General features: G+C 48.5%; 1 protein-coding gene across 2 annotated transcripts in view; it reads left to right on the top strand.

The window, feature by feature from the left end:
* Positions 1-13,504, top strand: part of ERGIC1 (endoplasmic reticulum-golgi intermediate compartment 1) — a 102,455-nt gene that overhangs the window by 74,461 nt on the left and 14,490 nt on the right. For both annotated transcript variants that reach the window (XM_077823881.1, XM_077823882.1), the window contains exons 6-7: positions 7,465-7,569; positions 13,035-13,095. In XM_077823881.1, the coding sequence (XP_077680007.1) occupies positions 7,465-7,569; positions 13,035-13,095 (166 nt within the window). The remainder of the gene's footprint in view (positions 1-7,464; positions 7,570-13,034; positions 13,096-13,504) is intronic.

The following is a 13,504-nucleotide window of genomic DNA, read 5'->3' as shown; positions in this document are numbered from 1 at the left end:
AATGGGGTGTGGGGATTGGAAGGGTGTGGCTCACTGACGGCTTTATTCACGCCTTGTCATGTACCACAGAGGCAGCCAAATCCTGCTTCCTTTTCCCCCTCCCAGAGCATGTTAAATCACATCTAAAAATAACCGGCAGAGTCCCTTGCTTACGCTGTGGCATGAAAATGATTTGGACTTACTTGTTCCTTGAAGCATAGTCTTTTTTGTCTCTCTCTCCCACTAAGCAGCCAGTGAGACTGATGACTGACTAGCTACTAAGCTGGGATAGAGCTCAGTGCAGTTTCATCTTTTTGTTCTGAAAGTCTGAGAGCTCTCTGAAGTGTAGGCTAAGGAAGTGAAGTTCCTGTCTGGTACGTGTAATGTGTCTGCTTTCCGGCACAGGTCAGAGCCAGGAGGCTTGCTGTATGTTCTTCTCTCACAAAGTAGGAATAGGGTGATCTGCCTGACTCTCTTTAATTTTTGGGTAATACATCACTCCTGGGGGTGGTCTTTGGCGGCAGGGGTCAAACCCAGGGGCTCTGGCTCTAAAAGCATGAACCTCTACTGCCTGAGCTAAAAGATCCCAGTCTGTTAGCAAAAAGGCTGTATGGACTTACAAACTTCTTGGGTCCAGCCACTAGAAGAGGACAAGCCATGCTGTGTAAGCATGGGTTAATTCGCATTATGATAGGGTCTAGAGGCCGCAGTCGCGGATTTAGGTCTCATTGTGCTTGACACTGTAGACACACATACTGAAGGCATGGTCTTACAATCGTAGGCTCTGATCTTGCAGATAGCTAAGCCGCTCTGAACTCTGTGTATGTGATTAGTCCTGTTGACTTCAGTGGGACAGCTTGTGTGTGTAAAGTTAAGCACATGCTTAATTGTTGCTCCATTGGAGTCTAACAAGTGTATGATAGCATATGGCAAGACAACCGGTGGGTACAGTGAATGGGAGAGAATGCAGAGAGCAGCAGTGAGATGAGTCTCTGTGGTTCTAAATGTTGACTATGCTTCTTCATCCCCAGTATCATTTCCCTAGTATGCTTGTAACACACATCATGTGCACACATACGAGCATTCCCAGTGGTATCCGGGTGTTCATACAACCATTTGGATTAGACTTGCTTTGATCTAAGCCAGTGGTTCTCAAACTTTTGTATTGGTGACCCCTTTCACACAGCAAGCGACCCCCTTTATAAATTAAAAACACATTTTTAAAAAATATTGAACACTAATATAAATGCTGGAGGTGAAGCTGGGTTTGGGGATGGAGGCTGATAGCTCACGACCCCTCACGTAATAACCTCATAATCCCTGAGGGTAACAACCCCCAGTTTCAGAACCCCGGATCTAAACTAAGCACCATGTGGTCTTCCCTTATATGCCAGTCTCCGCTGGTGCAGAGCTATCGGGATCATTAAGGTAATGGCTCCAGTGGTAATTCTCCCACTACTGTTCTACAATGCATCAGTTGTTGCTAGGTGTTGCCAACCACATCAGCACTCAAGATCTTTTTCTTCTGACACCAATCCTTTGCACTGAGCTGCCAAGGAAGATTTACCTGGCCCTTTCAGAGCAGCAATTGCATTGACTCTGTTGAAAGGTTTCATGGTGCAGTTCTGGTAATCATGTTCTGAAGTGTCTTTGAATTCCAGAGTGATCCAATCAAAAACGACATGAGAGCAGCTGCTTTACATTGTCATGGCAACTGAAGCCCTTAGGTGAAATCCATGTATGCAGAATCCAGAGTAGCAGCCGTGTTAGTCTGTATTCGCAAAAAGAAAAAGGAGTACTAGTGGCACCTTAGAGACTAACCAATTTATTTGAGCATAAGCTTTCGTGAGCTACAGTGAGCTGTAGCTCACGAAAGCTTATGCTCAAATAAATTGGTTAGTCTCTAAGGTGCCACTAGTACTCCTTTTCCTTTTTATGTATGCAGAAGTTACTGTTCTTCTTCGAGTACTTGCTCATTTCCATTCCATGTTAGGTGTGTGTGCTCACATGTGCCAAAAGTTTTTCCCCCAGCAGTATCCGTAGGGGACCGGCTCCGATGCCCTCTGGAGTGGCGCCTGCATGGCGTGGTATAAGGGGCACCACCAGCTCCCCCCACCCTCAGTTCCTCCTTGCCATCAGTGATGGTGCTGGAACTTCTGCTGCTTCGGCTAGCTTTTGCTTAATTCAGTGTGTCTCACAAATGTTTCTTTGTAAAATAGTTTAGTATTTACCCTTAGTATAGTTCTAGTTAGTTGGTCCCAGATGGGACTCAGCCTAGAGACAGGGCATGCCCCGATCCCGAGGCTTTAAACCATGTGATCGTTGTAAGCGGCCCATGCCAATCAGCGACCTGCCCTTTAGCTGTTTAAGATGCCTCAGAGAAGGACACACAAGCGACAAGTGTCGCATCTCTAAGTCGTTCAAACCCAGAATTAAAAATGAGACCGACATCTATCTTAGGGCACTCCTGATGGAGTTGGCACTGACCCTGACACGGGAGCAGAGATCCGACTCAGCCCTGAGCACTGCAGCATCAGTATGGAGTGCCCCGCTGGTGCCGTCTACGAGCTGGCACCGATCTCCTTCCCTGGCCAAGAAGCCCGCGCGGGGAAGATCTCCCACTTCCCAGGAGGGAGAGAAGAGGGCCGGCGGAGAGCCAAGATCTGTGTTGGGCGACTTGACACCTCCATCAGGGAGTCGGGCCCCAGCTCATGTTGAGCGGTCGAGCCCCTCCCGTACTATGCCTGCCACACCAGATGGTGATGAGGGCCTCTGTCAGCTCTAAGTCTTGTTGAGGCCCTGCAGGCAGCGCAAGAGATCCGGACGCTTCTGGTGCCGCCCACACCGGCTCTGGTGGTACCAAACCTTTGGGACCGTTCCAACTTTCCCTGCCTCAGCAGCGCCGCTCCCCATTGCGGATGACATCCCACCAGCGCTCGCCCGCATGGAGCTGTCATGCCTCGGTCTTCGGGAGACTGGCTCAGAGAAGCCCTCATCGGTCTCCAGACCCTGGGCACCAACAGCAGGATTTGAGGTGCAGCTTGCTGGTAACCTGGTGCAGACCTGCCATGGCACGCGCCTCCCGGCCTGAGCATTGAGACCAACCCATTGGGTCTCCAATGTTGCGGCACCGGTCCTGCGATCGATCGGTGGAATGGGGTCACCGGTCACCCACCCGACAGCACCTGTTGCCAAGACGTGAATCCCCTCAATCGGGGAGATCCTATCGACGACTGGCCTGCTCTGACTCCTGGTCCCACTCTAGATCCTGGTACAGCTCAAGCAGTGTGAGGCGTAGATCCGCTGAACGCCGAAGATCCCCAGGGTCCCTTGGGAGGAACTCGTCCCAACCAGACAGGTCAGTGCCGAGGCACAGCGGCAGGCACCGAGGTGAGGAGTGCCGTCAGGCCAGCTGATTATGGTCATTCTGCAGCATCCGTTCCGCTTGCAACTCCAGTGCTGATCAGGAGTCCCTGGTAGCAGGACAGGCCCCTGCACCAGTGGTACTGTCGACCTCAAAAGTACTGCAACTGACCCGTAGCCTCTGGGCCAATGGCCAGCAGCGTGGTACCCCTGGAATCCATGGGGGTTCACTCAGCCTTCCCAGGCTGCCTGATTGGTGGCAGGGGCCTCAGATAGGCCATCAGCTGCAGCATCCCATCCTCCTCTGGAGGTGGAGGACCCGCAGGGGAAGCCCCTCCCTCCCCCCCCAAGTCCCCTGAGGAACTAGGGGAGCAGCCAGTTGGACCACCAGGGGATGTGGTGGATCCCTTGGCCCTGGCTTCGTCCTCATCATCGCCAGACGAAGCGATTACGGGTGCCCCTCACCCAGTTCCACAAGATGACACCAGAGCTCATCAGGAGCTTTTGAAGAGGGTCGCCTGTAACCAGGGGCTCCAGGAAGAGGAACTTGAGGAGCCTTAGGACTCACTGTTCAATGTCCTTTGCTCCACGTCACCTGCTAGAGTGGCTTTACCCCTACATGGGAGGGTATTGAAAATAATTAATGCCCTAGGGCAAAGCCCCACCTCCTTCCACCCATCTCAAAAAGGGCTGAGTGCAAATATTTTGTGCCAACTAAAGGCCATGAGTATCTCTATACTCACCCAGCCCCAAACTCCCTCATAGTTGAGGCCATTAATCAGAGGGAGAGCCAGAGTCAACCCGGGGCTACGCCCAAGAATAAAGACTTGAAGAGACTGTTTGTCTGGGTGAAAAATGTATTAGTCTTCCAGCCTTAGGTGGAGAGTGGCCAACCACCAAGCCCTCCTTGGCTGCTACGACTACAATATGTGGCAGTCTGTGGCAAAACTCGAGGTCTCGCTGCCCAAAGGGTCCAGGAAGGCATTCCGGGCAATCCTCGAAGACTGCACTGCTGCAGTGAGAGCGGCCTTCCAAATAGCCTCGGACACAGCAGACTCCGTGGCTCGTACCGTGGCCTTGGCCATCTCCATGCAAAGGGCATCCTGGCTGCTCCTCTCGGTCTGTCAACAGAGGGTCTTTCAACGGAGGCTCAGCAATTGATGCAGGACTTCCCCTTTGATGGCCAGGTCCTGTTTGCAGAACAGACGGATGGTAAAGTGCATGGCCTTAAGGACTCCCACATTACCCTGAAAACTTTGGGGCTGTACGTTCCAGGTCCAGCCCATAAGTGGTTCAAACTGCAGCAATTTCAGGCCCAAGGGAGACAAACCCACAAGGAGCTCCCCCCATAAGAAGAGTAGGGGCTACAAGCGCCACCCAAGCCACCCACCTCCTCCCTCTGCCCAGTCGGGCTCAATCTGCAATAAGCAGGGGGGCAAGCTATAGTTTTGAGGGTGCACTTGAGGGTGACCTACCAGACTTCACCCCAGATCCGTCTGTTCCGTTGTTATCCAGCTGCCTTTATTTTTTCCTCCCCGCATGGATGCCTATAACTTCAGACTGCTGCGTCCTCAATACTGTGGCGGAGGGTTATACCCTACAGTTTATTTCCCACCCCACTTCCCTGTCCCTCTTCAGGGCTCCTTGTCATGAGAGTCTTGTTGCATAAGAGGTAAAGGGGTTGCTACAACTGGGTGCAGTAAAAGAAGTTCCTCTCGTGTACAGGAGCAAGGGGGTTCTATTCCCAGTACTAGTTAATCCCAACGGCCATCTATGGCCCATCCTGGACCTGAGGGATCTCAACAAGTATCTAAAGAAGCTAAAGTTCCACATGGTCTCCTTGGCTTCTATTATCCCCTCCCGTGGATGCAGGAGACTGGTATGCCGCCCTCAACTTGAAGGACTCATGCTTCCACATAGCGATCTTTCAAGGTCACAGATGCTTCCTCCAGTTTATGGTGGGGCCCCACCACTACCAGTTTGCGGTCCTCCCGTTCAGCCTGGAGACAGCACCCAGAGTGTTTACCAAGTGCGTGCTCGTGGTGGCGGCTTACCTCAGGCGTCGGGGTATCCAGATCTACCCGTACCTCAATGACTGGCTAGTCAAGAGCAACTCCAGGTCTCAGGTCGAAGAGGATGTCATGGTGCTGCAAGCCACGTGCCGCTCCCTGGGCCTATTGGTGAACCACAAAAAATCTATGTTAGTTCTGGTGGAAAGAATAGAGTTCATTGAAGCGGTGCTCGACTCGACCGTGCCAGAGCATTCCTGACGCTAGAAAGGTTCCAGACGTTGATGGACCCCATCGCAGAGTTCTCCGCATTCCCTCTGACTATGGCCAGGGTTTGCTTGTGCCTGCTGGGTCACATGGCATTGTGCAGATGGTGTTTTCTTATGACAGGACGGTCAGATTCTTGAGAGGCCTCGAGAGACTCTTCCCACAGGTACGGACTCCTGTCCCACAGTGGGATCTTAACTTGGTCCTCTCTAGGCTCGCCAGCTCACCCTTTGAGCCACTGGGTCCTGCTCCCTTTCCCACCTATCACGGAAGGCTGCGTTCCTGGTGGCGGTGACATCGGCAGGACGGGTCTCTGAAATTAAAGCCTTGATCTCAGGACCTCCATACACTGTCTTCTACAATGATAAGGTTCAGTTGCGGTCCCACCCGGCCTTCCAGTCGAAGGTGGTATCCACCTTCCATATGAACCAGGACCTCGTCCTCCCGGTGTTCTGACCCAAACCACACAAGACCAGTGAGGAGAGGCATCTTCATGTGCTGGACGTCCGAAGGGCCTTGGCTTTCTATTTAGAATGCACTAAGCCTTTCCTAAAATCGACTCAAATCTTCATTGCTACAGTGGATAGGATGAAGGGTCACCCGGTGTCCTTGCAGAAGATTTCCAATTGGATCACTTCATGCATAAGGACCTGTTACGGCCTGGCAGGGGTTCTACCACCGCCGATTGTCACAGCCCACTTGATGAGAGCGCAGGCCGCTTTGACGGCCTTCCTGGTACACATCCCTATCCAGGACATCTGTAAAGCTGCAACGAGGTCTTCTGTCCATACATTCATGACTCATTATGCCATCACTCAGCAGGCCAGGGACGACACTTGGTTCCGCAGAGTGGTGTTGCAATCTACATGTCCGTGAACTCCTACTCGCCTCCAGAGGTACTGCTTTGGAGTCGCTAATATGGAATGGACATGAGCAAGCACTCGAAGAAGAAAAGACAGTTACCTTTTCTGTAACTGGTGTTTTTTGAGATGTGTTGGTCATGTCTATTCCACAACCTGCCCTCCTTCCCCACTGTTGGAGTTTCCGGCAAGAAGGAACTGAGGGTCGTGGGAGCTGGTGGCGCCCCTTATACTGTGCCATACGGATGCCACTCCAGAGGGCGCCAGAGGCACTCCCCTACGGATACTGCTAAGGGAAAATCTTCCAGCACCGGTGCATGTGGCGAGCACACACACCTAATATGAAATGGACATGAGCAACACATCTTGAAGAACACCGGTTACAGAAAAGGTAACTCTCTTTTTCCCTAAGTTAACAAAACCTGTTCTTGAGGTGGCCGCTGTCAGGGCTGGAAGCTGAAAATCTGACCAGTTTGTATGTACGTGAAGCCTCTAACTCTTTTTATATATATAAGACTAGTACCCAGGACTTTTTTACACAGCTAAACAATAATGGGTCCATGTATAAGTGTGAGTGTGGGAGAAAAATTTTAGACAATTATTTTTCACCTGCGGCAATCGTGGATCTTCATTTTGATGGGCGAAAGGGAAGGTATGCCTTAGGTCTTGGGACCTGGAAATGCTGGGGTATGATTTGTTGAAAATAAGTGTATGCAATGTGTTTATAAGTCCACTTGGGTCTTCTATTTTGGGATGTAAGCCGATCTCCCCTCTATGTGCAGCATTACCTCGCTGGCCAGGTGCATTATGGGCTTTCAAACTTTCTCTGAAACATCAAGTAGTGGCCGTTCCTAGAGTAGACGGGTCTATGATCTTATCCTTGTGGTCCTATTTTGTGGTGTGATACCTAATAATGCCTAAGGAAATAAAATATAGTCATGTGTTTCCTTTTTTTTTTTTTTTTTTGAATGATTGGCTGACTGCAGGTTCCAGGTAACTTTCATGTGTCAACACACAGTGCCACTGCACAGCCTCAGAATCCTGACATGACGCACATCATCCACAAACTCTCATTTGGGGATAAGTTACAGGTGAGTCCTCCATCCGGGCCATCTTGCTGCCTACAGGGGCAGAGGAACCAGTCTTATTTTTACTACATTTTGGAGCATTTTACAGAAGGGCTGTGTGTGGTGGGGAAGGGCAGGGAGGAGCTGTATTCTCATTCACAATAGAGAACTTAAAACTTTTGTGGCTGTGTTTCATCTATAGATCTCACAGTGCTTTTGAAAAGGTGGATAGGTAGCCCTATCCTTGCTGTACAGATGGTGATGGGAAATGGAGGCATAAAAGGGTTGTGATGTCACTGGCATCACTAGGAATAGAATTTAGGAATCCTGAGTCCAGATTCCCCGCTACAGCACTTGGCAAGTTGCTTTGAATATTCATTTTGCACATGTAGCTTCAGTTAGCGGCTTTGTGGAGGCTAGGCATGTACATCAAGGGACTACAATACCATAGGTGTGGTGGTTGAGAGCATATGCTACTGCAAAAAATTCTAGCCCCATTGCCCTTCCTTTCGCTATACTTCTAAGGGAGATCAAAGATTAGAAAGTGAGACATCTAGCAACTTCCCCCTTCTCATAGGACAAATTGAGTGGTTGCTCAAAGCTGCCAGCCTACAGCTGGGGAGAAGGTGAATGTGTGCATTTGCCCTATGGCTAGCGTTTCACCTGGTGTGCTATATGTTATTGCACAATTCCTGACTTCTTAATGGAGACAACTCACACCTTTGTAATTTGCTTCCAGAAAGCTGACTTCATAGGGATACAAAGGTGCGTGCACAAACCTATTCCATGACTTACCCCCCAGTATGGCTTAAACAGAGCCTCTTTGTAATCCTGGTTCCTCAACACAGACATTTCATTATGCTGCTCCCTGTTCCACACATGCCTGCGTACTCCAAAATCTTTGTAATGCTAATGAGTCTAAAGCATTGCTTTGTCGTCCTCTATTTCATTCTGCTCCTGCTTCCTTTAGGACATGTCTTGTGTTGGAGCACTGAAATATTAGCATATTGATTAGGAGGTTTAATGTCTGTAAAGCACTTTGAAAAGTATGAAAAATAAATCTTAACTTTAGTAGACATGGTGGTCCACTATAAGAGGAAGTGCAAATAGGGGCTACTGCTGACTGCATGGGAAACATCCTATATGGGAATGTTCCCACCACTGCATCCTGCAGTCTTCGGAGAGTGTTAGCATGCATGTGGTGAGAAGGCTGGGCAATTGGAGGGCTTTGGGCATGGAGGGGAACAGGCAGAAGATGTCTGATTGCAGACATTGTGTCCCCCAGCATAGAATTATTTAGTACATCATATAGTCTGCCACTCTCCCAGATGTAGCTGGCTATTGGTGTGTGCCATTACAGGTTGATTCAGAAATCTCATGCCTCTAAATAACACATGCTGTTCGGTCACCTCCGTCTCTTCATGCATGTGTGTGCACGTGCTGCTGGCACAGTAAGCAAAACCCATGAGCTAAAGGGTATGTGACATGGGAGGAGATGTTCATTACTCTGCTTCTAGCAAGTCTGAGCAAGCACTAGTGAGAGCCACTGAGGGCGTGTCTACGCTGCAGGCGAAGTGTGCTTCCTAGAGCAGGCACATAGATGCACTAGTTCTGCTTGAGCTAGCATGCTAAAAATAGCAGTGTAGCCACAGTAGCATGAACGGCAGCTCAAGCTAGCCAACCATGCACAAGCTCACCTGACCTCCTAGGTATGTAGTTGGGTGGCTAGCCTGAGCCACCACCACAGCCACCCTGTTTTTTTAGCATCCTAGCTGAAGCAGAGCTAGTGGGTCTGCACTGGGGGAAGCATACTCCAGCTGCAGCAAAAGACGTATCCTGAGTGATTTCGTGAGGTGGGGGGTGTGGATCATTTTAATGTGATCTGGATATGAGTGAGCTTTCTTCAGTGTTTATCTTAGGGCATCTGCTGATTTAATAGTGGGTTGAAGGGCTTGCCTGATTCCCTTGTTCCTTATTGTGTCGTGGCCTGAAATGTGAGTTTTTCATAAACTCCAACTGCAAAAACCTCCCAGATTATCCCTCAAGGGATCTCCCCACCTCCATTTGCTGACAGACTAGGAGAATATTTATCCCCTCTCTCCAATAGTGAAAAGCCCACTGGAGTCTCAGTGGTTGTGCTACTTTAGGCTTCATTAACCTTTTCTACATTTCATCTCAGTACTGCCTGAATTTGAAGTGCAGAGCTCAAAATGGGGCGGGGGTGTTCTCTCCAGTACTCTGACAGCGTGCTCTAGTGCATGGGACTGGTGTTCAGTAGATCAGGGTCTAGTCACTTACCTGTATCGTACAGATGTTTTGTGACCTTAGGTAAATCATTAAACAACTCGGTGCTTCGGTTTCCCTGTCTGCAAAATGGGGCTATCTCCTGCCATCCATGACCAGATTGGAAGGTGGCTGGGAAATGGTGGCGGTACTCCTTCAAGCTGTGCCCACAAAATAAGCTCTGTTCACGTGAGTCACCAAAATCAGATGCCGCTCACTGTAAATGTTGCTGATGATCAAATTATGATTGCGCGGAGCCTTGGGCTTAGCTCCTGTCCAATTTGGGATGTGCGTCGCGGGGGTGGAATCTTCCAGGCACCCCCCTGCTTGTGGCACAAAAATGAGACATTGCTCTCAGTAAACTACTGGTCTGGGATCCTCGCTCTCCTTGTTTACACAGAAGAATGGAATAATTTAAAGGGCAGGTTTTTTTGTGTTGTAACTATGCCTTCTCGAACCCTAGCCTCCCAGGACATTATATCTACAGCTTGTGGGTTTTTGACATTGGAAGAACTTGGAATGTTTTCCAGACACTGGACATTTGCCCCCAAAGTCTGTTGTTTGTGCCTTGACTGTATGCTGTTGTGTATGGCCTCCTAGGCCTTGTCTGTACTAGGCAAACTTACAAAAAGTATCCCACCAGTTTTAGCGCTGTTTCAGCTGAACTGTCATCAAAACAGGTGACCACCAGAGTTCAGACAAGGATCTAGCAACCCATTTTTACCAATATTTTAGCTAAACTTTCTGAAAAGCAAGTCTAATTGAAATAGTGGTTTAAGACTGGTCTGGCTGCTGGAACCTTGTCTAAACTATGTTTCCGATTGGTTTTAATAGTGGCTCAAGCTGAATTGGAGGAAAACGTTTTGTAAATTTCCCTAGTGTAGACCAGGCCAAAGTACCAAGTGGAGCAGAAGCAAGTGACATGCTACCCACTAAGATGAAGGAAATTGGGGGAACTTTTATATGTATCATGTGTCTTAGAACTATTATTGAGTGACACATCTTCCCCTGGCCTTACCCTGGTAGTTTAAACTTAACTCTGATGTCTTGTGTGTACCTTAGGAAGGGTTGGATGGTTCATGGAGTTATATAATGCACAGACAGTCCTCTGAAATAGATGTTTACCTGAGCTCATCCCTTCTGAACTAGTTTTGAATTACCACAGCTGCCTGTAAATATGCTGAGCTAAGCCAGCAGTCCATACACACATCCATGCATCTATGCCTGCTAAACACCAGCTGCCTTGCTTTTCCACCTCTTCAAGGTATTATGACATTGAAAACCACCAGGCATTCTGCTGGCATGTTGCAGTGGTTGGTCGCTTGTAGCCAGCATCTCGTGTAAATCAAGCATGTATGCTTCCTCACTGACATATGCTCCCTCCTTTAGATTATGTAGAGGTCACAGTTATTAGGCAGACTCCTATCCTGAGCTGCCCCCAAAGTATCCCTAATACGAGGACACTTCTGCTTGACCATTAATTCCTTTGTGTAGTCACTTCATAGAGTGGCTCCTTTTGGAGAAGGAAAGTATTCAGAGTTGTCTTCAAAAAGTACCTGATTCTGCCAGGATTAACTGTTCAGCTATTAATGTGCTCTACCCTCTGATCTGAGGCTTGAGGCTTCATGTTTCCTGCCAGGACTTCTACTGGATGTTGATGCTGAAGGAGTGGTTGGAAGAGCTGCTGTGTCATAACAGGTGCCATCTTTCAGATGAGACCTTTAAAGTGATGGCCTTTCTGCCTGTCTCAAAGGGCTTTCCTAGTAGAAGTTTTACTCCTATCGCATGTATCAAGAAGAGCTGAGGTTAACCCTGTTGCCAAGTCAAATATTCCCCCTCTCTAGATGTCCAAGGATGTGTGAGCTATAGCACAGAATGCTGTCTGCCTGCCTAGTTACTACACTGCTACTCTCCAACTCGACACTGCAAGCCTTTTGAGATACCAGCAGTCTCAAAGACATTATAGAAAACCCATTTGTGCTTCCAGTTATGTTTGTCACCTGCGTGTTACCTGTTCCATCAGTTCAGTTTAATGAGAAACAAGGAATTTGTCTTGCTAGAATTTTCTTTCCTAGGATATTGATAAGGGACCTTGTTAGCTTGTTTCTTTCCCAAACCATCTTGCTGTGGAATACTGATCAGGGGAACATGCCGTAGGATCAGGTGGATGTGTCCTATGCAGTCAAGTGCTTACAGCTGTTGGCAGGATGGTGGGCAATGCAAATTGGTGCAGTGACTTGTTAATGCAGTGAAAGCTAGAAGGACACAACTCTTCCTCCAAACAAAATTGCTTATCTGTTGTCTGTCAGTAATTTCCCGGCTAGTGGATATCTCTTCTCCTTCTGTATATCTTAATGTGGCATGTGTTACCACTGCAACCCTCTGACTACAGTTTCAGGACCTCTGTATAGCTTTCACCATTCCAGAAATTTCCCAAATCAATCATTCTATTAGTGGATGTTGGTCCTTATTGTTTTCAACTAATTCCATTAGCCTGTACCTTAGAGGAGTGGGGAGTAATGGGGGAATCCAATTGATCTGTGGTGAGGGGTTGGGAGTGCCTAACGCTTGCATACCTGGAACCAGCTGCTAAGGAATGGATGACCTAGCTGGCATGTCGCCTTACCCTCTTTCAAGAATAGTGTGTGTTTGTTCTAGGAATGCATCTGAGTGAAAGCTATAGAAAGCTCCAGGTTCTGCCCTGAATTTGAATCTTTAAAGTGTGACTCCCAGCAGGCTATAGTCTCTACGTTTTATTTGCATGTGATAGAATGATGAGAGCTTGCTAGTGCAAGCTTTTATTCTCCAGCTGGGAGATTGATCCTAATTATGGGTTGTTGACACTACCCACCAACGCAGACTGGTGTGTGATGATGTCATCGTTTGCCATGGCGACTCACCTCAAAGCTTCAGACTGACTTGTGTTTCCCCACCAGTCGCTTCCAATTTGGGAGTGCTCCCTTGGCTGAAGCAATTTAGAGTGGACATTAATGTTAGATCTTTGGAGATTGATCTTACAACCTCACCAATTGGAGCCAATCCTTGTGGTAATGGTCACTGAAAATAATTTGTGCCTTTTTCTCATTGGGTTGAGGCTTTGCATTCGGGAAGACTGAGTCAAACTGGAGCCTTCAAAGGTGGGGAAGCAAAAGCCAAAAGCACTAAGTATATAATATAACCACTGTATGTGTTTTCTCGCTCTCCAGGTCCAGAACATTCATGGAGCATTCAATGCCCTAGGGGGAGCAGACAAACTCAGCTCAAACCGTATGTATTGTCAGTGCTTTCAGGGCTTAGCCAGCCCATCGATGGTGGGCAAAGGCAAAATAAAAACCAGGATATTAATGCAACACTGATTAGGGGGCCAGAAAAGCAATCAAAACAATCCCTGCATCAGTGAATGGGATTTCCATTCCCACTCCTGACCCTAGGGAAGGCCTAATACACAGCGTCCTTTGCTACCTCCCCTCTTGCACCCTGGATTTTGTAGTAGGTGGCATTCTCTGCAGCTTGATTATGATCATCTGCTACAAGAGGGACTAGCTGGGTATGACATGGATTGTTGCAAGTCTGAGCAGGGGGCTTATGGTATTTGCATCTGTATACTGCTCTTCTAACCCCCACCCACTTGCTACTGCTACCACCATTACCACCAAAATCACCCCTATCCTTTACT

The sequence above is a fragment of the Eretmochelys imbricata genome, chromosome 8 (genome assembly GCF_965152235.1).
Source record: "Eretmochelys imbricata isolate rEreImb1 chromosome 8, rEreImb1.hap1, whole genome shotgun sequence".
Classification (NCBI taxonomy): Eukaryota; Metazoa; Chordata; order Testudines; family Cheloniidae; genus Eretmochelys; species Eretmochelys imbricata.
Note: the sequence above shows the minus strand (reverse complement) of the source record. Positions and strands in the feature narration are given on the sequence as shown.